The sequence below is a fragment of the Oreochromis aureus genome, linkage group 20, assembly GCF_013358895.1.
Source record: "Oreochromis aureus strain Israel breed Guangdong linkage group 20, ZZ_aureus, whole genome shotgun sequence".
NCBI classification, from domain to species: Eukaryota; Metazoa; Chordata; class Actinopteri; order Cichliformes; family Cichlidae; genus Oreochromis; species Oreochromis aureus.
In genome coordinates this window covers 35,973,321-35,998,382 of record NC_052961.1, presented here as the reverse complement: position 1 = coordinate 35,998,382, position 25,062 = coordinate 35,973,321, and the positions used below count along the sequence as shown (strand labels likewise).

At 39.8% G+C, this 25,062-nt stretch overlaps 1 protein-coding gene across 1 annotated transcript; it reads left to right on the top strand.

Moving 5' to 3' along the window:
• Positions 1 to 718: 718 nt before the first annotated feature.
• Positions 719 to 24,973, top strand: plod1a (procollagen-lysine, 2-oxoglutarate 5-dioxygenase 1a). The gene is made up of 19 exons (XM_031726709.2): positions 719 to 1,129; positions 2,104 to 2,195; positions 2,467 to 2,600; positions 4,594 to 4,757; positions 6,087 to 6,199; positions 6,635 to 6,698; positions 8,339 to 8,436; positions 11,711 to 11,812; positions 11,949 to 12,080; positions 14,811 to 14,932; positions 15,099 to 15,203; positions 15,359 to 15,484; positions 16,971 to 17,106; positions 17,204 to 17,317; positions 18,924 to 18,989; positions 19,228 to 19,332; positions 21,014 to 21,160; positions 22,635 to 22,760; positions 22,990 to 24,973. The coding sequence occupies exons 1-19, from the start codon at positions 1,039 to 1,041 to the stop codon at positions 23,143 to 23,145; spliced, it is 2,193 nt and encodes a 730-aa protein (XP_031582569.1). The 5' UTR covers positions 719 to 1,038; the 3' UTR covers positions 23,146 to 24,973.
• Positions 24,974 to 25,062: the final 89 nt, after the last annotated feature.

Sequence of the window (25,062 nt, the reverse complement as noted above, 5' to 3'; positions counted from 1 at the left end):
ATTAAGGATTAATCTCCATTTCATATGTTTCTGCCATCAGGTTAGGGGTAGGAATTAATAAGGATTTGGTGATTCCAATTCCATTACCAACATCACTTATCAGTTCAATTTCCTATTGATTATCTTAGCAATTCTCACTGGGTTCTCAGTGGCTGCACTTTGAGAGTGGCCACCATTGTTAAACAGCATATCAAAGACATTACATTCATGCAGATGAATTGCATGTTCTGGGTCAAATGTTTGTACATGCTGGAGATGTTGGAGGTATTCTCCCCCTTTGTTGTGATCAGTGTTGGGGTTGTTACTCAAAAACATCATTAGTATCCATTTTTCCACCTCTAATTACCTCTAGCTGGAGTTTAACGAATGCAATAACACTTTTTAACATCAATTAAATTAACCACTAACTAACAAAGAACTGGTATACCAGTATTCGCAAATATATCGGATGTCAATACCAGATTAGATATACCTCTGTCTCAACCTTTCATTTGGGTTCTAATGTTAAGTTTATGATTACTTTGGATAATGTGACTGGCACTAATGTTTAACATTTCCGTTGTTTCTTTTCATGGTCAAGTTATAGTGAGAGCTTTAATTTGACAAATTGAGTTTACCCATAGTCTTTGTAAGAAACTTATATACAACCACTGGTTCAGGCTACGTGCAGATACTCATGTCTGCAGAACAGCAGGATCCCCATGTGCACAGTTCTCTCCTGCCCACTGTGGAAGTAGGCGTTTGTTTGCGATTTTAACAAGTGGGCTACTATGTTATAAAAGAGCCTGGATGGCAAATCTTTACACAGATGCCAAACTGCTGTTTTACTACTGTTATTGTTCTACTGCAACTGTTGTATAGACAAATACACGGTTTGTGTGCACACACTGAGAAACTGCGAGGAGGAGAGAGAAAGGGCAAAGTAGGGAAAACAAGGAGAGTTAGAGAAGGCTGAGCTGGCGGATCCAACACAGTCGTAGTTGACGTTCGCTAACGGGACCAGTCCGGTTCAAAAACAGGGACGTTAACCTGGCAAAAATGAGACTTTCATCTTTGCTGTTGTTTTCAGGTATTGCTGTCTGTGCGCTTTGCGCTCTGGTAAACTCCGAAGTAGAGGGAATTCCTGAAGGTAAGTCTGGAATGCTGGCAGAGATAACGCTGTGCCCGCACCCCACGGTGTTAGTGGTACAGTTTGTAGCAAATGTTGTGTAACGAGACGAGTAAAGCTCGACACGCGGAGACTTAATTCATTTGATAACGGGCTGAAAAAAGCTGTGCTGCAACCACGCGTGTCACAGAAATGTGTGGATAGAGTTCAAGCCGAACAAAACAAAAGACGCTGGCGACAAATGATCTGACTGCATCTTTATGAAAAGCCCGGATCCGGTTCAGTGTTTGTCTGTTAGAAAAACTCAGATTTCCCCACTTTGCCTCGTAGTGCTTGATGCATGTCGAAAAGCTGTTTTTCAGTTTTCCAAAATAAAAATCACTGTTAATAAAACATGAACGGAGTTTATTAACGTTTCGTCAGCGCTTTCCAATTCAAAGCAAACTGTAGTCGCTTCGGGCTGAGGAGGGCTGCCATGCCGCTGACGTGGACGACGCTGCTCTGAACTGCTGTATTGCCTCTAACGCATTCACGTTAGCCTATGCGAAACCTATATTATTAATAGTGTGCAGGGGATGTGGACCTGATTCTGTGATGCACCCACAAAGAATACAAATATAACTTTAGAGACTTTTTTTCAAGCCTAATTCATAGCGACATTAACCCCGAGCAGTTCTCTGTTACATCTACAGACCGTAACTCTTAAAGCCTTCATCACAGCCTGTGCAAAAACGTATTTGCTCCTCTGTAGAAATGTAACTACATGTCACCATCGACACAGTCGCACAAGTATAGCCCTGCATTAAAGCTTTGTGTGTAAGAGCAAATATGCGAGCATCAAAATACCATCATATTACTAATACAGCACCTCTTCTTTCTGCTAGGTTATAGTTCACAGTCATACATGCGTTACATAAATACTCTTTATGGTGGTACTGTAAAGTTTTGTCACGCTTAAGGCATTGTGAATTCCTCTGTCATGCTCTGGTTTCCAGACAAACTTCTAGTTGTGACTGTTGCGACCAAAGAGACTGATGGCTACAGGCGTTTCCTGAGGACAGCGAAACACTTTAACTATACTGTCAAGGTAAGAACTTCTGGGGCAAAGTTTTGGACAGTTTATTCCATGCTCTGTAGACGTGAGGCCTCACAATCTCTTTAAAACAAGTCCCTGGTGTGTGTTTTGAGGAGTTTTATCTTAACACAAAACTGGGTCCTTTTCAGTGGATTTCAGTCATACTAATATGTGTTGATAATATAAAGATGAAAATAGGGGAAGACATAACCTTATTGGCTGTATTTTTAAAGGATGATGTATTTAAATCTTTAAACTAAAAGATGATGTGTATGTTTTTAAGGTTCTGGGCCGAGGTCAGAAATGGAAGGGAGGTGACTACATGTCAGCCCCAGGAGGAGGCCAGAAAGTACGACTTCTTAAAGAAGGTCTGAAGGAGATGAAGGATGACCACCAAATAATCCTTTTTATTGACAGGTAGAGTGTCTATCCACTATAATGCTAGTCACTATATCCTAGTTATTCAGCCACTGGTCCAGTTTCATTTCATGTTACATGAATCTGCCTTGTTCTGCCTTTTGTCAGCACACAAAAATTTAGTAATGTGTAATTTGTGATTTTACAGCTTGATGACAAATTAAGGAAGAAAACTGTGTTAGTAGGTGAGAAATATACTCTGTTTGGAACCTTTTCAGAACTGTGGTGCTCTGCAGGCTGCAGTTAGCATCCCGTCATTCTGTGTGGCATTGTGTGTGTAAACTCTAAGCAGGTTGATTCTGATGTATCAAAACGGTAAGAAGAAAAGAGCTCAGTGACTTTGAAATGACGGATCAATTTGTGTTTCAGTAGGAACAGTGACTAGAAACACATTTAGACATATTGGAGGAACATCAGTCCACATGGTTAGAACAACAGCAAACATTTGATGAGCGTGATATTTGGCATTGATACGTAAGGAAAAGATAGGAGCACTAAATATTAGTGCATGATGTAATCAGGCTGTAGGTATGAATAGTCAGCAGTTAAAGTGATTAATATTGAACAGCTGCACTGCATTAAACTCTCTTTGTAAAGATGAATGCACATTTGTGACTTCATCATGAGTCAATTGTGTAGAACATGAGTATAGGAAAATACAGCTCCAGTTTCTGTTGCCTACATTGCAGAGGAGGTCTCTGCCTCCACACCTAAACAGAAAAATGAGTACGGTCAGGGGTTAAAGAGGGATTCAGCAGATGGGGGAACTCTAAAATCAGCTATAGTGGCTCAGTGTAGGGAAAAAAAATCACACTTACAATAATTTCTATTGTGCGCTGCAGTAGATTTGTTTTAGCTGACCTGCAGCTCTTTGTGGATTTACAGAACTGAATTCACCCAGATGTAAGCAGATGTTTCACGAGCTATCTTGGCTGATTGTTGCCATCTACACTGACAGCACAATGTTTATGCTGGACGGTCTGAAGCTGCTATGAAGGTGGACTTCAGTGAATGAATCTAAGCATCATCAGATAAAGTTCATATTAATCTCTGCTACCCTTTATGTAACCCGACACTGACCATGAACACCACAGCTGCTGTGCACCCGTCCAGTACAGTGCTTTACTTAGAATCTGTTGTATGACTGCAAGCTAACCTGTTTATCCTGCACTAAAGAGCAGATTCAGTAACACAAAGGTAGAAGGCTACACCTCAGTTTGTCTTGCAGGAAACCTAAAAAATAAGAAAAAAACAAAACATCACATATACAGAAGCTGCATCTGATTTAAAAATGAGGACTTGAATGTAAACCTAAAATTTCCAGTATATCAAATACCACTGAGCAGTCCTTACCTTTGAATATAACCTCTCTTCTTTCTTTCTTCTCTTCCACATTTTATACCAAACTAGGCTAACTGACTCAATGTGCCGAGTTCAAAATAATGCAAATATAGAGTACAAGTGTATAAGAATTGCCTCTGTATAAATTTAGTAGCCACTTATTTAAAACACATTAGCAGTTCTTAACTGTTCCTGCTGTTTCTCTAGTCTTTTAAGGTAGCGTGCTTTGAATTGAGGAAAAAGCTCCACTTATAGCAGTTTATTTGCTGCATTACCATGTTATGAGTCAGTATACTAAATTCAGAAGATATTACTGTTGCAGTGTTTATGTTTATTTCATTTAAATGGCATGTTTTTGAAGTACATTTGATGTACTTTAGCTGTACATGGCAGCTAAAGGAAAAGTCCTGATATTTTGTAAAGTTGTAAACTTCTTTATGGTGAAGCATGTAATTATAGTGAAATCATGAGCGTGTGTGTTGTTTTTGTTACAGTTCCTTTTCTGGTAGTAAACATAGTCACAGGCAAATTAACTCTGGCTGGTATCATATAATAGCAACGCCTTCATCTGTTTTAATTGTGTCACTGGCTTCACACAGTCCTGAGCCACACTGTACTAAAGTTTTCTGTTTTCACTCCCTTCATGACTTAGCTATGATGTGGTTTTCGCCTCGGGTCCCAAAGAGCTGCTCAAGAAGTTCCAACAGGCCAAGCACAGGGTTGTGTTCTCCTCTGAGACCCTCATCTGGCCAGACAGACATCTGGAGGACAAATATCCCCATGTCAGGGAGGGCAACAGGTTCCTGGGCTCAGGGGGTATGTTTATCATGTACTGCTGAAAAGAGTAATAGTGCTGTGTAATTTCTGTATGTGTGTTTTTGCCTAACAGCAAGTATTTCTCCTGAGAAAAGAAACAATATTTTTATGTCATATTTTTGGTTAGAGAGGCTGAGTTTGGGTCCAGAACAGTCCAATAGTTCGGTTATTGACACCTCACAGTGTAGCCGTGTGGAGGGTCACATAGATTTAGGATGCAGGACACAGCGAACAAAGGATTTTTCAAAAAGGGAGCTCTTTAATAGCGCTTTAGCTAATCCAAAGTTTATCATTGTTCAAGGTAAAAATCCAAAACACAAGAAATTAGAAAACAACAAAACACAGAAAAGTTACAGAGACCAGTGCATACAATGTGAGAGTGGACAAAGCAAATACTACTGTATGTAGCCACACTGAGGCCTGATGAAAAACTGGAGGCCAGCTGGCCAACTTCACAGTAAAACAGGCAAATTTATAACATCCTGACTACCAACTCTCACGAACTCTTACTACAGAACAAGGAAACACACAAAAAGACCAACACACAGACACAGAATGGAGACAGTTTCAACAGATATTGAAATATCTGTTCATATGGGATGGGAATCTATAGGAATTTAGCGATTCCAATTCCATTGTTGATATCATTTGTCCATTCAGTTCCTTATCAATTCTCTTATTGATTCTCTACATAATACAGCCTCGAGTACTAGAAGTCAAACTCAGCAGAAAGTATGTATTAATGAAAATCAACCCCGAGACTCTGAGGTAGCTCAGTGTGACCATGACTGAAGCCTTTAAATATCTTTTTAGTTTGTTTTAAGCACCTCTAACATAGGTAAACAGATCCAAATCCAAGTGGAGGGCAGCACTGCACATAATGTTGTTTTAATATTTTATTAATTCAGTACTTTCTTAACGTTGTTTTGACATTTGCACACTTAGTCAACTGGTGCCGTGTAAGCAATTATAAAAATGTAAATTATAAAAAATAAAACATTTTCAGATGGTATTAAATGTTAAACTGCTCCTGTATGTCTCACATCCAGCAGGAAAACCTGGGAGGTAAACGGACTGGTTCTCAACCTCAGCACTGAAAGCTCTTTATACAACATGCCTCATTCACCCAATCATAGGATAGGACAGATCGTTTTATAGCAGGTCGTTACTCAGCACTGCACTGGTGACATAAACCTGGTAGAGCTCATTATGCTCTTTGAAACAGACGCCTTCACTTTCCGTCACTGTGTCTGCATGAAGGTCATGAACAAATCTGTACTTCTAACATATGTGATCATTTCCTGTCTCATTTCTCTTGACTTCTCCCAGGTTTCATTGGCTATCTCCCCAACATCAAAGAGCTTGTTGCTAATTGGACAGGAGACGATGGTGACAGTGACCAGCTGTTTTTCACCAAGATTTACACTGATCAATCAAAAAGAGTAAGACTTATTCCACTGCTGTAATAACTTTATGAAATACCACCATTTTTTCATAAATGCCCCTACAGCACAGTAATTACAGGAAGTAATGCTGCTAACATCTCCTGCGAACTGAAATTCAGCACTTTCTGTCCACATGGTTCAAATTACAGGTCTTTTAGCCGATTGGGCATTTTCCTGGTTCCTGTAAGGCTTGTGATTTGAAACATGTACCAGGGGCTTTTTGATGGTAATGATGAGCAATACACAAAAGAGTAGTGCTGAAGACACATGGTTTTCATGCTGAATGCAGCATAATTAAGACTGTAGTATTCTGATGTTAGCTATCATGTGAAAGCAGGTAAATATACACAGTTTGTTTGTTCCTGTAGAAGCTTTCATCTTATCAGACACATGTAACATAATCAATCAAAAGAATGTATTTCCTTGTTTCAGAAATCTATAAATATCACCCTGGACAACAAATGCAGACTCTTTCAGAACCTTCATGGAGCACTTGGTGAGTGCACTGAATTTTGTTTTCTTTGACCAGCAGGCCAAGGTTGTTGATAGCACACGTAACACTGCCCAGCATCTTCTCCTGCTCTTGTTTACTAGAATGCACATTATAACTAAAAACAATCAACAAGAGACAATAAAAACAGTAACAGAGTAACAACTTTAACAACTGTTTCATGTTTGGGTTCATAACTCAACTTATTAAATTGTAGCATTTTCACTTTGACCTACGGATACATAGATGAGGTGATACTTTTGGACAATAACTTAGAAATTCATACACAGTGGTGATTGTTTTAATACCCCAAAGGTGAAGGGTCACCTTCACTGTGACATTGTAATGATTTGCCAGAGTAATTTTTGTGGCATTATTTCCTTTGCTGAAATGAACAATCACTGGCTGCATTAGCAAGGTGCATAAAAAACAAACAATGTAAGCAGATGTGGCATGGTGACTAAACTATACACTTCATTTAGATGTTACATTTATTTCCTCTGTTGACAGGTCTGTAGTTACACTGTAACGTCTCAGGAGGAGTGCTCCATGTACTCCGTCACCAAAATATACAAAGATCATTGTAAGAATGAGAGAGTTAAAGTGTCTTTACAAGAATAACAGTCAGTGTCATACTGTTTACAGAACAGTTGTCCAGTTGGTGGCAGGTACAGTGTTTTGTGTGTAACTGAACAAGTCTAGTAGGAAACACATGTCACAAGGTTTGGCAGGAAAGGCAATATGAGGAAGTCCCTCTCTGGTAATGTGTGGGATCGATTCAAGTTTATTTATACAGCACCAAATCACAACAACAGTCACTCTCCAGGAGCTTTATATTATAAGGTAGACTCTACAATAATACACACAGAGAAAACTCCAATAATCATATGACCCCCTATGAGCAAGCACTGGTCCAGCCCTAACTATATGCTTTAGCAAAAAGGAAAGTTTGAAGCCTAATCTTGAAAGTAGAGATAGTGTCTGTCTCCTGAATCCAAACTGGAAGCTGGTTCCACAGAAGAGGGGCCTGAAAACTGAAGGCTCTGCCTCCCATTCTACTTTTAAATACTCTAGGAACAACAAGTAGGCCTGCAGTGTGAGAGCGAAGTGCTCTAATAGGGTGATATGGTACTACAAGGTCATTAAGATAAGATGGGGCCTGATTATTTAAGACCTTGTATGTGAGGAGCAGGATTTAACAGAGCCAGCGAAGAGCTGCCAGAATGGGACAAATATTAAACCATATTTGTAAGAAGAGCTCTGACTTTGTGTCAGCCTGGCTACAGGCTGGCTTCATCTCATTCATAATCAGTTTTGTGTGTCAGAGGTGAAAATCAGCTGTACCATAAATGCTGTCTCTGTGTATATTCTCCACCAAGTATTTCAAACTCTGGTAACAAATTCTCATTTATATCGATGAGCCAAAGCGAGTTTTAGAGTAAGGGGGGTGGTTTACACCCAACAATGTATGTTTTGTGGTAGCTAGGTCTTACAGTAGTTAACTTGTTCTTTTGTTCTTCTCTGTCTATCTGAGGTATTTATCTTCGGTGTTCTCTTGAAACATTTAAAATCTAAATGTGTATTTTTGATATTTCAAATCTTAAAAACAAGTCTGATAGCTGATCCACATTTGTTTGTGTTTCCAGATGACGTGGTGCTGAAGTTTGAAGATCATCAAGTACGAGTCAGAAATGTGTTGTATGATACTCTGCCTGTCATCATCCATGGGAACGGGCCAACAAAGGTACCAGCTTATCTGTTCCATGATATTAAGCTGCAGTCACATCGCACAGTTTTAAATGGCTTTACTTCTTTCGTGAGTCTTATCACACCGAGGAGCTGAAACCAGTGTGACAAGTTAGTCATACTGGTTAGTAATTAATGTGTTGCTTTTGTTGAAGATTATGTTGAATGGTAACAGGACAATAATACTTTTAACCATTAATACATCTGTCTTAGAGCCATACTTTCTATTTAAGCTGTCAGGTCATTGTCCTCTGTGGAAAAGCTAGAGCAGATCCCGTAGCATCGAGCACCTGGTGACAGTGGGGACGAATAACTCCTGTTCAGTAGACAAAGACCTTTGCCAGAACCTGTCCGAGGGAGGGGCAGCCAGTGGAGACGTGTGGGAATGAGAAGTGTGTTGTGTCAGAAAAATCAGGGTAATGGCCGACGTCACTTTCACAAAATTAAGACTTTTCTATATATTCTACTGAAATCTGAAAAGGATCAGTTGTAAGTTATGGAGAGCCAGGAGTGACAACATGAACTAATTAACTATGCCATGAAATAATTAAATGTTTCATTAATTACTTAATTACATAAATATCTCAATAATTGATAAATTATTCATTTAAAACATTTAATACGTTGTTTATTTATTTGTGTCCAATTTTATTAAATTATTGACACATTTAATTGATTATTTAATGATGTATTTATTTAATTCATTTTGGCAGTCCTGACCCTGTGGCTGCCTTCATGAATTAATTTTATCTGTCAGCTTCACGTGTCAAACTCAGGGGGCGGGGTTAACGCTGATCGAGTGTAAACCATTGCTTTGGCCTGGTGGCCGTTCTTTCAGTGGGCGTTTCTCAGCGCCAACAACAAACATATAGAAACTAACTAAACTTGAAAAACCCTGTGTGTCTCTCACCAAATACACTTCTAATATGTTTTTAGCTGAGCATGTAGTGGTTTAATCTTCAGATATCTGGTCGGTTTGTCAAGCGTCTTTCGCAAAAGTGCTTCGAGGATTTCGCAGATGTCTGCCCAGCCCAGTCTCACGGCACAGCGTGTGATAGACCCAGCTCAGGCCCCGGTACACAACTGTCATAACCCACACTGACTGTACACCGACTTCATTTACTGAGATTATATCTATCGGGTCTTCATCTCCTGATGTTCGTATGTGTTTCAGTCGCCAATTCTGAATTATAACTAACATTAAAAACATGTTTAAGGAGGAGAGAAAGCAAATAAATCCGATTAACATCAGATCTTTGGGTTTTTGCTCAATAATCAGCGCGACCTGCGTATAAATGCATAAACTTTAATAAAAGAGTGTTTGTGTTTCTGTCATGTAGTAACTGTTAGGTTTAATTGTACAAAGCTTATTAGGTGCTATGAAACGCATACAGACTTCAAGATGTTTGACTAATATTTTTATTGGGAATATTAATCATGAGGGCAAACAGGCTGTCAAGCTGGAGCCTCAGAGCCCTGTACACCACGGAGCCAGGTCAGCATATCCCGGATATCTTTCCATTCTCTGGAATCACTGGTCCTAACACTGAGCCCAGGATAAACGGTCACACGAAGCTGGTTATCAGCTCTGAGTTAACCCAGAGTTTCCCCAGCTGGGTCACATGAAAGTGTCGGCAGCATCAAACCAATCTAACGGTCATCCACGAATCTAATTTACGGGTCATATCCGTGTTCTTCCACAGAAAATCAGCATTGTTAGTGCCAACTATTCCAGAGACGTGAAAATCTGCAGTCAAACGAATGTGAATGAATGTGATTGGTTAAACAGGTGTTCCTGCGTGTTCTGTGTTATCTGCATTTCCATCAGCAGCAGATTAGAACCAAGTATAATATTATTTATACATTTAATAAATCACCGAATTAATGCATGCATGTTCCTGTGACAATGCAACGCACTGTTTACTCTTCATTCGGTGATTGTAGTACAGCAGGCTGCACGCTGCTCATATAAAACATATTCCCCCCTTTTAAACACTTAAAAAATTCTGTAAATAGAAGAGTGAAAACATGGCACTTCCAGCTGATTTTAGACGGAAACAATAAAACCTGCTCCAAAGGTTTGAGTTTTCATTTTCTCAGCTGTTAGGCTCTGCCTCCCATTCTACTTTTAAATACTCTAGGAACAACAAGTAGGCCTGCAGTGTGAGAGCGAAGTGCTCTAATAGGGTGATATGGTACTACAAGGTCATTAAGATAAGACGGGACCTGACCTCGTATGTGAGGAGCAGGATTTAATAGAGCCAGCAAAGAGCCGCCAGAATGGGACAAATATTAAACCATATTTGGAAGTAGAGCTCTGACTGTTTGTCAGCCTGGCTACAGTGCTGAAGAGAAACCTGGGGTTGTTCTTATTTTCTTCAATCAGTGACGAATAGTAAGATGTTCTGGCTTTGCGGAGGGCTTTCTTATAAAGCAGCAAACTATTTCTCCAGGCTAAATGATGATCCTCTAAATTTGTGACACGCCATTTCCTCTCCAGCTTACGAGTTATCTGCTTTAGGCTACGTGTTTGAGAATTATACCACGGAGTCAGGTACTTCTGATTTGAGACCTTAGTTTTCACAGGAGCTACAGTATCCAGAGTCGTACGTAGTGAGGAGGTAAAATTATTAACAAGATAATCGACCTCTGTTGGAGTAGCGTTCAGATAGCTGCTCTGCTCTATGTTGGTACAGGGCATTGAAGATGATAACAGTGGGTGGATTATATTCTTAAACTTAGTTACAGCACTTTCAGAAAGACATCTACTGTGATAAAGTCTACTCTCCACTGCTGTGTAATCAATTATTGTAAATGTAAATGTTATCAGGAAATGATCAGACAGCAGAGGGTTGTGTTGAGTCTGACATGTTTAGTACCTGCCTATAAGGCCGGGTGGATGATGGAAAACAACAAATAAAACAGTATTTTTAGTTTGCCTTCTTGGGTGGACTGGGTTAAGTATCAGGCTTTCAAATGAACTGAAACTGTTGGTGTGTTTGGTTGATTGATAAGCTGGGTTGGACGATTGCTGCCATCCCCGCCTCGGCCTGTGCTTCACTGATTCTGATAAATAGTAAATCTGAGGGTCGTCTCTGTGACATATTATCTAATTTATGTTCCAGTAATCTAATGATAATCCAGATATATTTTTGAGATCCTGAAAATCTGTTATTCTCATCTTTTAGTACGACTAAGAGATTATCAGTGTTAGATTATTAGATGTGAGATTGATATACAATGAACTACAAGAGCACACGACTGTTTTCCAGCTCCAGATCAACTACCTGGGAAACTACATCCCCAACACATGGACATTTGAGTCCGGGTGCACAGTGTGTCATGAGGATCTACGGTCACTCTCAGCTCTTCAGGTCTGTTTACATTTCCTGACAAACTGTATCCGTATTATTTCCCAAAACTTCCTTTGATGCCTGATAAAAATGGCATAAAGCCTCATCCTGGAAGAACATGACACTTATTTTTTGTTTATGTGTGTGTTTCTAACAGGAAAATGAATACCCTCTGGTAGTGATTGGCATCTTCATTCAGCAGCCCACTCCATTTGTTACAGTGTTCTTCGAACGGCTGCTGAAGCTCCAGTATCCCAAGAACAAACTCAAACTCTTCATTTTTAACAAGGTAACTACATTTTCCTGACACTCAGCAAAAATATATCTGCTATAGTCTGACACAAATTAGCATCACACCAGAACACCTCACCAAGATGTAGATGTGCTGGCTAAATGAAACACTGATTTCATTTCATAAAGCTGCTATTTATACACACACACACACACACACACACACCAGGTGCTAGTATAATGTACAGAAGGATCATTATGTGACTCACAGCTACTCCAGCAGAGTCTGTGAATAGAAACTTGCTCTGTGGGACTGTAGTTTTATTATCTTTCAGGTCACTTTATGGAGAAACCCAAAAGTAATGTAACGAGTAGTGTAACAAATTACCCTCTCCTTGGAGTAATTAAGTGATGTACTGTATTACTTTTAAAAAATGTGTTGTGTGTAATATGTGTAATACACTACCTGCTTTGAATAACGACACTGATCACAACAAAGAAAGGAAAAACCTCAACAAACATGCACAAACATTTGACCGCACAGCGTGCAAGTATCTGCATGATGGTAATGTTGATGTGTTGCTTAGCGATGGTGGTGACTCTCAAAGCAGAGCCAGTGACAGTCGGTAAGTGATATCGATAATGGAATCAGAATGGTTACAGTATCTACTCTTATCACAGGTGCATGATGGGTACTGCACCTTCTTACTTAGTTACAGTTAGACTTTGATGTTTTTGAGGACTGAAGAGAAGTCCTTTAGAAGGACATTTTCAGTCCTTCTAAAAACACTCACAGATGCACAAATTATTAACCTGCTGGATTTAACTTAACTAAGTAGCTAATGAAACAGATTGATTTTGGCAATTTTAACAGAAGATGGGTTCGTGATTTTCTCGGTGACATGGATCCAGGAGAACAGTTTGTTAGACTGCTGTGTGTGGAACCCAGCAGTGCGTTCAGCCACAAAGAGTTGGAGGGAATCAAGTACTTGTGATTTGAAAATTCCTTGAAATTCATTTCCAGAGTTGTACACAGTGTCCTTCCTGTCCAGGATGTCCATCCTCATCATTGAAAAACAACTGGCCTGTGGGTGTAAATAGACTGTGAATCCTGGCCTGATGAGTTAGCTCCTCTGTGTCGTACCATCTGCTTTGCCAGAGGTTGTTTGGTTTTCCCAGTGTATAAATCACGGCCGACCTTCTAGCACTTAACAGCTTACACTATATTACTCTGTTTGGGACCAATGTTTCGGCAAATTTCTGGCTAAAGTGTTTTGGGGTATGAAAGCCACAGAGACGCGGTGTTGTTAGCTGTTCCAATACTCCTCATATATAAGGGATCAGTAAAGGTTTTTGCGTAGGCAGCAGTTATCCTTTGCCAAATGTGCCCTCCTCGGACATTTCTGTACATTCTTTTCAACTTTTTTTTTTGGCAAACATTTAGGCGGTGTTATAGCTTGTGGCATTTTTTGCAGGAAATCTTTTGTCGAACCTTTGAAATCGAGTGTCTTTTACTCTTACATGTCATGAATGCTCTGTCGATGCATTTTTACACTCTTTAAACACTCCAAGCAGTTCTGCAGAGCCTCGCTGGCTTCCTGATTCCAACTCCTTGCAGACTTGGTGGCAACAGGAAGTCTTCAAACTGCAGGAACATACTGAGGTGCTTACTGGACAACATTGTGGGGGGAGTTTTATTGTCCCGTGTTTTGCAGTCCACATATTACTGCAAAGTGGGCAGACTGGAGTCCAGACTGGTGTGGTTAAAATCACCAGTGATGGTGATGAGAGCCTCTGTGTGTTTATGCGGTAGGTCAGCAACTGTCATGTGTATGATCATCATCATCATCATCATTTATTTATATAGCACTTTAAAAACACACCTGGTAGACCAAAGTGCTGTACAATACTAATATGTACATAGTAATAAAAATAAATAAAAATAAAAATAAAAAATCAGTTACCCACAGAGTTAAAAGCCAAGGAATAAAAATAGGTTTTTAATAAAGACTTAAAAACTGGCACTGATGTAGCCTGTCTAATATGGAGAGGAAGGTTATTCCAAAGCATCGGCGCTGCAACAGAGAACGCTCGGTCTCCTCTAAGTTTCAGCCGTGACTTTGGGACAGAAAGCAGCAGCTGCTCAGCTGACCGAAGGGAACGAGTGGGGACGTGGGGCTTCAACAAGTCAGACAAATAAACAGGTGCCAGACCATTTAGAGATTTAAAAACCAATAAAAGGACTTTAAAACGGATCCTAAATTCAATTGGAAGCCAGTGTAGAGAGGCCAATATCGGAGTGATGTGATCAAATTTTCTTCTGTCTGTATGATGTCACATGCTGCTGCACCATTAGCTGATGAAGATCATTTGGTCTTCTGCTTTCTGATTGGCTGATCTGTTCCCTCCGCCCCCAACCACCATACTCCTCACCACTGACTACAAGCTCGAGTTTTACCACACATCACAGTCGAAGCGCAGATTGTGGATTTGTGACTTGAGAGGATGCAGTTGAGCACTTTTATTCAGATTTGTGATTATAAGAAGTAAAAACATAAATAAATATGAGTAAAATTTGAATTACAAGTTTGCAGCTCTAGTATATTTGTGAAAACATCAATCTGTGCATTTGTAAATATTTTTTTGTAATCATAAATTTAAAACACAAGTGTGTAAAAAACATATTATTTCCACACATTCTCACTTCTTATTCAACGTTTTGCAACATATTTATCTTGACAGCAGTCTTCCTGCTCTGCATATCTCTGTGTTTTCCTTTTCCCTCCAGGAAGCTCATCATCAGCGTCAGGTCCAATCTTTCCTGAAGGATTATGGAAGCCTGTATGAGAAAGTCACAGTCATCGAACCTGAAGAAGAGATGGATGGAGCTGCCTCTCGGAACCTAGGCCTGTGAGTGCTGTCCAACCAGAACGTGACACATTTTAAAATGTTTAATAACTGAGTTGCAGAAAATGACATGTAGTCTTCATTATACAGTATTTAGGTCAATAACAGATTGCTCTTTAAATTCTATTATAATATATGTGCTAATCTATCAGTGTGTTTTCTTTTTCAGTGATCTGTGCCGGAGGGACCAGGACTGTGACTATTTCTTCAGTTTGGACATTGAAGTGGTCTTAAAGAACAAGGATACACTCAAAATTCTGATTGAACAAAACCTGTAAGGAAATGTTTTGATACTGAGTCATTCGCTGATGTGCTGGCAGTAGTCACAGTCACATTTAACTTCTTTAGCTCTAGTGCATTTACGTGAGTTGAGTATATGTCTAGATGAAGAAATGTAACACATAGCACTTCCTGAATGGCCTCCTGTAGTCCTATTGTAGCACCAATGATAACTCGAGGCGGTCGGCTGTGGAGCAACTTTTGGGGAGCCCTGAGTGGAGACGGCTACTACGCCAGGTCTGAGGACTATGTGGACATTGTACAAGGACGGAGAGTGTAAGTTGCTTATTTGCTCCCTAAAAACTTTGTCAGCATTTAGAAAGTGTAATTTTTTTGCATTCCTCATTTTTTACCATAAAAGGCTGATGGGGTATTGTCGTCATGGAAACCCAAATCTGCGCCTGCAGGAACTAGTGTATCTAGGTGTATCTAGGAAAACTCTCAGACAAGTTTGAATCTTGGTGACCTCGACCTCGACCTCCAGGTCAAGGTCAGAGGTCAAGTTTCCAGAAAATCCTGTGAATACAATACCTCAAAAAGGAATTAGGATTTTCAAACTGGGACTATATATTGATCTTTTAAAAATCGAATGAGTTTGATTCTCAGCAACCTTAGCCCCAGTGTGTATAAGAGTGTGTGAGCACAGGAGCTGGATGAGAATTTAAAATAGATGGAGAGTTTAGGAGAGGTGAGAGTGGTGAGAGGCAGACCTGTCTTGATAAAGTTAGTGATAAAGTGATGGTAGAAATTGTCAAATGGCAGGAACTGCTGCAGCTGTTTGTAGGTACTTGGTTCAGACCAACCCGCCTGGACCTCAGCTAGATCCACCTTCACTTGATCCTTCAGAATAGTAAAGCTCTGGGATGAAAGTGTGTCATCATGGAGTTCGGCGGGAACAGGAGAACAGCGACAAAAACCTCAAAACCTCAATCTCTTTGAGAATAAAGCCGAAATTCCAAGATTGATGTCTAAATTCAATTTCGAGAAAAAAGCTGAAATGTGGAAATATGGAGATGTTGTATCTATAAAATGCTTTGACTGACAGCATCTGACAGCGATTGTGCTTCCTCTGCTCGACCGTAAATTCAGCTTTCATGGCTCTCATCACCTGTCTGGAGATGGGAGGGATGTATGTCTGATCTGCTGACAATTAATAATTGCAACAACATCAAGAATAAATTAGTATGTTCCTGTAGGATTTCTTATGCTAGAACCATAAGTTCAGTTCAAGAGTGAGGCTTCAGGTGAGAAGGCAGAGGATGAGATGAGGATGAGGATGAGGATGGGAAAGGTGATGGAGAAGGAAGATGAGAAAGATTAGAAAGAAAAAACTAGAAAGACAGAATAAAAATATAATGTAAGATTTTTAAATGGTCAAATATTGTTTGAAACAGATACTGGTGAGTTTAAAATTGAAATAACTTATAACAAGTACTATGTATCTGATGCAGGAGAGGTATTCTGTACGTGCAGAGCCTTAGTATATGGTGTTCTTTGCTTTGTTCCCCTGAGACGTTACGGTCTCCTTTTTCATTTGCTTCACGTGTCATATATCACATCAGCAGCTGACAGTCAGCTTGCATCAGTCATGACATTTTGTTCAACTCACCACTAAATAAAGAATGAATAAGCTGAAAAAGCACTGCAGTCCTGACAACAGTGCCTGTAGGGTGGGCTTGTTAAATAATGACCAAGAGAAATTTGGAGCAGCTAAGACTTCATTGGAACATTTGTTGGTACGTCAATTATCTGTTGTTTTTAGGGGCGTCTGGAATGTGCCATATGTGTCCAATGTGTACCTGGTGAAAGCCGGCCTCCTCCAAAGAGAGCTGAAAGACTACGAGCTGTTCAGCTCCTCGGACCCTGACATGGCTTTCTGCCACAACATACGCAACAAGGTCAGTAAGAGAAACAGGAAACTGTTTTTTTACCTAAAGAAACGTTTAAGTGAAAAACTGTCCACAGTAGTGACTGACCTGTTGTTTTTGCTCTCAGGGAATCTTCATGTATGTAACCAACATGCACACATTTGGCCGCATCCTGTCTACAGAAAATTACCAGACCGGTCATCTACACAATGATCTGTGGCAGATCTTTGAAAATCCAGTGGTGAGATGGTTGAAGAAACACCTGGAAACATTAGTAGCTGTTGTAGTGTCTGTGGCAGGTCAGAGAATGGTTATTGCAGTGGCAGCAATGAAGTTGGGGGAATTAAGCTGCTATGTACGATTTACAAGCTGTTTTAATTTTATAGTGATGTGTAAATGTTAGCTACAAAATCAAAACATTCATATTACACAGTATCTCACCACTCAGTCACTATGTGTGATATTGGCTCAATTTATTTTTGCCATGCCACCAAACATGCTAACGTTTCAGTTTTATGACCTTTATCAGAGGATGACAACATGCAGGTCATATTCACACTTTTCCATAGATGACAGATGAACACTTTATCGATCCCAAAGGGAAACTGCTGTGTTACAGCAGCAGAACAACAAATAAAAATATTACAAACTACAATAAATAATAAATAGACAACAAAGATAGTAAAAGTGCCACAGATGCCTTGTAAGGGCCTCTTATACTATGAGATACAAACATTTAAGAGTAAAAAGGAAGTTAGTTAAAAACAGCAGACGTAAGACTGACATTGTGTAGGAGACAAGTGCAAACTGGATCCATAAATCATATGTACACATGTACATGAAGGTATAATGCAAAATATGTTTGGGATCTTATGCCTGACACGTGTGTTGTCTCACTCCCATTTCTTCCTGTTGCGTGTTGAAGCTCAACTTGGAAGCTTGTTGAGATCCAACCTTGCAAAATATGAGATTTCAGGTGGTCTTAAACTTTTGACCAGGACTGCATCTACACTACACATCCACTATAATTGTTAGTATTAAAATGCTTTGCCATGTACACTGTAAAATAAGAGCTGTGCTTATTTCCTCCCTCTGTGCTCTTCTTCAACACTGTCTCAGACATCGTGTCTGCAATCATCTTAGATCCACACACATATTTCAAATATTTTTCTGAAAAATCCTGGAAAGGAAAATTAAATTTAAAAGTGATTATCCACAGAGAACAGTGTCTGAGAAAGTCTTTTGTAATGTTCACAGTGAAATTCAGTTTGTGTTTTGTTTGTGATGTGGTGGTAGATACCAATAACAGTATTAAGAATAGATATATGCACAGGTGAGGTACTGGACCCTAGAGCAGGAGGTTTTCCCACAGGAAGCAGAGATAGGAGTTACTGAAATAATCCTTGACTCATCGACTAATCAAAGAGAAATTGGCAGATTACCTGCAGCCCTAATTTCCACTGGACTGTCTCCAAGATTTAAACCAATCGATTAGTCACTGAGGCACATAAGCACTTTCTTTATTTGAGTTTTTTAAGATTTTTTCTTCTTCTTCTTTTTTTTTATAACATTATACGACTTCAGCACAAATGATCCATGAGAACATTGTAGATGTCATTATAGGGGATTTCCATATTACCAGTGCTGACATCAGCATAAAGTATCAAAGTGTTAGTATACAGATCATCAACATTACTGAGACAATCAGTTTAAACGTTTTTTAAAGTTACCGTCTGATCTTCATATGTAAAAGAAGAATGTAAAAGAATTTCTGTGTCTACACGAAGGTTTGATGAGGACACGGTGTAATTTGCAATGAGCAAATCTGTATGTTATATTTATTTCAGGACTGGGAGGAGCGCTACATCCATGAGAACTATACCCGCATCATGAAGGACAAGCTGATTGAAAATGTAAGTTTAAACTGGAGCTGAGCTGAAGTCAGATTAACCTGTTTTCATTAAAAGAGGCAAAACTAAATACATTGAACTCCTATCAACTTCCCTATTTCTTAGAAATATTGTGGCACAGTTAAGAAGTTAGTTCAGTCACTTCTGCCACAACCAGAGGAACTAACACCGTCCTTTAAGACACAGTTGTGTTACAAACTGTTACCCGGTGCTTAATGCTGTTGTGTCTTCTGTCTTCCAGCCTTGCCCAGATGTGTACTGGTTCCCAGTCTTCTCCAGTGTTGCTTGTAACCACATGATTGAAGAAATGGAGCACTATGGAAAGTGGTCAGGAGGGGCCAATGTGGTAAGGCATCTTATTATTAACATTAATCATGTAGTCATGATTATCGATAATAACATGTCAGTCATGTAATAAGACAACATCACTGAGCTTCAGTGTTCTTTATATTCACTCTTCACCCTTTTGTCTTTGTTAGTTAGCATTATTTGTCACAAGTTCATGTCATTTGCATCTTCCAGCTAAATACCCAACTCTGAAATGTTGGGACAACTGCTCGTGTAAAAAAATATAAAATATATATATAAATATATATATAAATTTCAGAAAGTCATATTTGTTTTCAAATAGAACAAAGAAAACGCTTATAAAATATATTATTTTAAGAAAAGTACTAGCTCATATTTAATTTGATGGCAGCAACATCTCTCTAAAGGTAAAGACAGATGTTTACCACTGTGTAGATTCCCTCTTCTTTCAACAACGGTCTGTATTTCACTCACTGGGCTCACGTCCATTTTAGGCTTTTTAGTAGATAAAGGCTTAATCAAGAATTGAGCTGCTGTTTGGTGAAGGCCTCGATGGGGACTGGCGGCGGCTCCCGGGCCTGGCAGATCCCTGTGTACTAATGAGAAGTGACGAGGTAAAAAAAGGGGAGGGACGGCTTGCAGAACTGGGGGATGTGTTTGGAGGCGTGGCCCCGCTGCTGAAATTCAGTTATCTCAAATTAAAACTGAGAATAGTTTTCATTCACGCTGAACAACATCCTGGGAGAGGAGTGTTGTTCCAGGCTCGTCTGATATAGGATTCTAGCTCCTCCACAGCTCTGGGTCTTCATCGTCATATTGCTTCATAAATGTTTTCAGTTGGTGAAAAGTTAGGCCTAAAGTTCAGCACGTGAACTCTACCAAGCTATGGTATTCTTACAGATGCAGCGTGTGGTTTAGAATCGTCTCGTTCTGATCCCAGCATATGTTGTTGTAAAGTAATAACAACAAGCAAGCTGCAGCTTCCATCGACACCGATGCACCTCAGTACCAACAGAGACGCAGGCTTTTGAAACGAGCGCTGATAAAAAGTCAAACAGTCTCTTTTCACTTCAGCCCAGAGCAGCGTCCATGTTTTCTTCTTCGATCTATTTTAAATAAGCTTGGGCCCAAAGAGAGAGACGGCACAGCAAACTGTGTTTGCACTGATTTGTCACACAGATTTATCCAGACTCTGAATCCTTCGATGATATTGTGTAATGATAACGAGATCAGTTTTGTTGAAGGACATTATTCTGAAGTTGTTTCACAATTTATAGATGCGGGTTTTTGCAGACTGCTAAACCTCTCTCTGCTCGTCTTTATTTGATGTCACTGACTTGTTACTTATTAACCAAATTAATTCAGAATGTTCAGCTCCAGTTTCTTTTCAGTACTACTTACTTTTTCAGCCCATTTTGATGCTTTTTTGATGCGTTGCTGTCATCAGATTCAAAATAAGCCAGAATGTCTTTTTTATAAAGTCAGTTTTCCCAATTCATACATTTAAAATTATTAAAATGTATTATTATTTAATATGTTTTCTATGCTCTGTTGTGAATAAAATGTGGTTTTAAAATATGGAGATTTACAAATGACTGTATTCTGTTTTTGTTTACACTGTACAGGGTCCCAACCTTTGTGGAATTTGGTCCTGAAGACCTCCTTTACTTTAACTATATACCTGATACAAGTTGGTATAAAGTTTCTTGTTTTTCCAGGATAACAGAATCCATGGTGGCTATGAGAATGTCCCCACCATCGACATCCATATGACTCAAATCAACTTTGAAAAAGAATGGCAGAAATTCTTAGTGGAGTATGTGGTACCAATCACAGAAAAGATGTTCCCTGGATACTACACCAAGGTAAGAGCATCACTGACACACACTTGTGAAATGTTTCAGAGAAATTCAAGAATCTCCTTCCATGTGAGATCTGTGAAGGATGTTCTCAGCTTTACTGTAAGGAGGACACTGTGAACACATTCTCAGCTCATTTACGTCACCTGCTCTTGACATTTTGGTGTCGCATGCACTGATTCATTTTTTAGCTTTTTTTTAAAAATCTGTAGTACGCACATATGAGTCTTTGTAGAAACAGGAAGAAATTTCAAGCAATGGAGGGATGTAGTGGTGGTTTTAGACAGTTGTTGGACATTTATCCAGGTGTATGGGTTTCTATTATATCCATAGTATCTTTCCATTCTGTTACATATTCCAAAATACAGGGGATGACCCCCCCCGTTAATGGCACATGAGGACTTCTTTAAGACCAGCTAGGCCGGCCACACCCCACAGCTTACGTATAAAACAGCTGCTCAGACATGAAACCTGTGATCGTTTGATCTTTGTGTGGTACTGTGAGTGTGCAGTTCAGTGTGTGGTGACAGTGTGTGTCCGTTTACCTTTGTGGTGAGAGCCTTTCTCAGTAGCCTCGCAGGATTTCTGTTACGACCTTTCTGCATCTCAGGTGTCAGCCGGTGAGTGAGCGTTCTCCAGCCTGCAGGACTTATGCCCGGCTTATTGCCCGCGCCGTCACGGGTTTACCTGGCCAGTGGGACCTGGCTGTAGCTGATGCATTAGCTCCGCGAGGAAGAGCTTGTCTGTCCTCCTAGGGGAGCTCGGCTTGTTCTCGTGTCGCGAGTTTTACTCAGGCTTCCCAGGTCATAACACATCAAGCATTCCATTCAAACCACAATTAGCGATAAGAGCAGTGGTTTGGGAACGCGTATATGTAAGCTGTGGGGCATGGCCGGCCTAGCTGGAGTGTCTTAAAAAAGTATCCAAGGGCCATGACAGATGTAACTGTTAGGATGTCTTCTAAGATGTTGGAATGGAAAATACTGTGTAATGATCAGGTGATGACTGATGATTTTGATAACTGGTTAATTAACTGGTAGAACAACTAAAGGACAAAATCAGCAGTTAAATGTTATGAACTCATTGAATAAAACCGGATAACAGCCGACCTCTCATTGGTTTCTGTGCTGCTATCCTGTGTGTGTATTACTGACCAGCATGTCTTACCATCAGTGTGTTGAAGTGTAGTGAGATATAAACCTGACAAGCAGCCCCTTCTCATGCCACATCATGACAGCTACACATTCACAATTATTGTAGCACATCAATAGCTGGTAGTCTACCTGACTACCAGCTGTCAGTTAAAAGATGCTCCATTATTGTAGCGATGATGATGCAGATGCTCAGCTCTCTCTGCTTCTCTGTTCCATCTCTGGAGGTGAATGCTGGACCAGGAACCAGGATTATGCTTTTATTTAACTGTGTACAGGGGGCTACAGGCAAACGTTTGCATGATTCCCTTTCCTCTGTGTGTTTGCAGGCTCACTTCGAATTGGCCTTTGTAGTTAGATATAAGCCAGACGAGCAACCCTCTTTAAGGCCACACCATGATGCCTCCACATTCACTGTAAACATTGCACTCAACCAAGTAGGCCTTGATTACCAGGTGAGTGTCAAGTGCTCCATTTCCACCTACATTTCAGTTAACATGTATTTTGGTTTTATTCACACAGATTCATTCTTAGGACCCTCACAGGTCAGGACCTTACAGTGTTACAGAATGAAATAAACCCATTCTTCATGCAAACATTAAAAGAGTTGTTAATGATCACTTTGATGATCTTTCAGAACTGCTACAGCCATCAGCTGTTAATATGTCGTGTTTTTGGTTGCAGGGTGGTGGATGCAGGTTCCTCCGCTATGACTGCTCCATTCAGGCTCCTCGTAAAGGTTGGGCCCTTTTGCACCCGGGCCGCCTCACCCACTACCACGAAGGCCTGCCCACCACCGCTGGTGTCCGCTACATCGCAGTGTCCTTCGTGGATCCCTGAGCTCACAAAGATGGCACAACTTGACCAACCAGGACACATACTGACCACATGGTCCAGCATCATTTTCTGCATTATCCGATTTAAAGCAGAATTGTTTTTGTTTTCATCAACTCATTTCCTTTAATCTGATATGGCTTCTGTCACACTCACAGTTATGTTTGACTTTCACATGGTGATGAACTATTAGCTGCATTAGACGAACTTTTCTGTAGTGAAACATGAAAAACACACAATTTTATCACCAATTAAGATGAGAACTGTTTATTTAAAGTGTCAGACTTGATCTTTTGCCCATGAGTGTTTTTCAGCAGCAGTCTGCAGGTGTTACCCTTCACATACTCATTTGTATTCAGGTCAGTAACCATCAAAGGTGTAATTTGAATAATTGTTGACTGGCTCACTGAGGTTTGAAAGACCTAAGTTATCCATTTGTTCATAGGTTTTTTCATAATTAAGCATTTTGGGAAGGCGTACCACTTCTTGTCAGATTTTGAACAGCTTCAAAGGGATATTTGACAAACCAATAGGTGATGTCACAGCTCAAACACTTCACATGTGAAAGAAGGAGGTGAGGTTTTGGGAAAGCGTGCACATAGACGTCGCACATCAGGAAAAATAAGATGAATCAAGTCTCCACAGCCACATAAAGAAAACCTGTACATAGACGATATATCACACATTGAAAATGTTAACTTTTAAAGATTTTTTTTTATTTATTCATTTTAAACATATGTTAATTTTGACTTTAGAATACTTGCAGTGCTGAAATCACCAAGAGCTCCCCCCTCACAGAATGGCAGCTTCTGTTGTTGGAGAACCAGTATGTCATTCAGCATTCATGGTGCTGGATGGACGGACAGCTGGAGTTTGATTGGTTTATTTTGTATTTCTTAGATCTCACTTCTGTTTGGATTTGAAAATTCTCTGATATGGTTTGTTTACCCAGTCAAGTCATCTTACTAACTACTGTGATGCTAATTGGTCCTGACATCTTCCACTGTGTGCTGATTGTTGCCTAGTAACATTTCTCAGGTACAACATTCATTGTCATGTTGTGCTAGTTTTATTTAAATTATTTTCCATTTATTGCAATTTGTTTCAGTGGCTTCTTGTAGTCTTATTGATAATGTTCATTATAAATTGCACATTCCTGCTGTTGCAGCCTTGTATGCAAGTCTGTCTGTATTTTATTCCAGTTGTGCGTGTATTTCTGACGAGTTCATCGCTGCAAAAACTAACATGGATCAGCCATAGGAAACCTGTAAATGCTTGGACCCATTAGTTTTGTTGGGCCATCCAGATGCTGGTACAGATGGCAGGTTGTGTGGTTCTAGTCATGTCTTCAGCTGAATTTCTTTCATTACAGGCAGGTTACCTTTGATTTGTAAAAATAAGTTGTGTTTTGCTTGATTTTACTTCAGCAAGTAACTCTTTACTGTAGCTAAAGCAGCTTTATTCAGACACTCCAAAGCCTTTTTTGTACATTGTATTAGATAAAAGCCACACTGAGAAGTTTCATATTGGAATCAGAGCTCACTTTTATTCTTGAAACTTATGTTCATGAGCTTAAATTTGTATGACTGTGAGGTTCAGTCTCACTGAACGATCTGACCCAAAATCGAGCTCTGTATGTAAACATATTTAAGAATAATAAGGATTAAAAGCCTCAGCAGTGGTCAGTGAGACGGTTTGTCTTATGAAGCAGCGCCTCTGGTTTTGTGGTTCAGTAGCGACTGAGAGAGCGCCATCAACGCCAGGAAACCAGCCAACCAAGAGAAGTCTGATACCAAATGTTAAAAGTTTGATATTAAACTCTGTAATAATTCTTCCCCATGGATGCACAAGTTCTTTTATTTGTATAGCACTCCAGTTCCTGGCCAATCACAAAAAAGTGCTTTTTAGAAAATAAACTGGCGA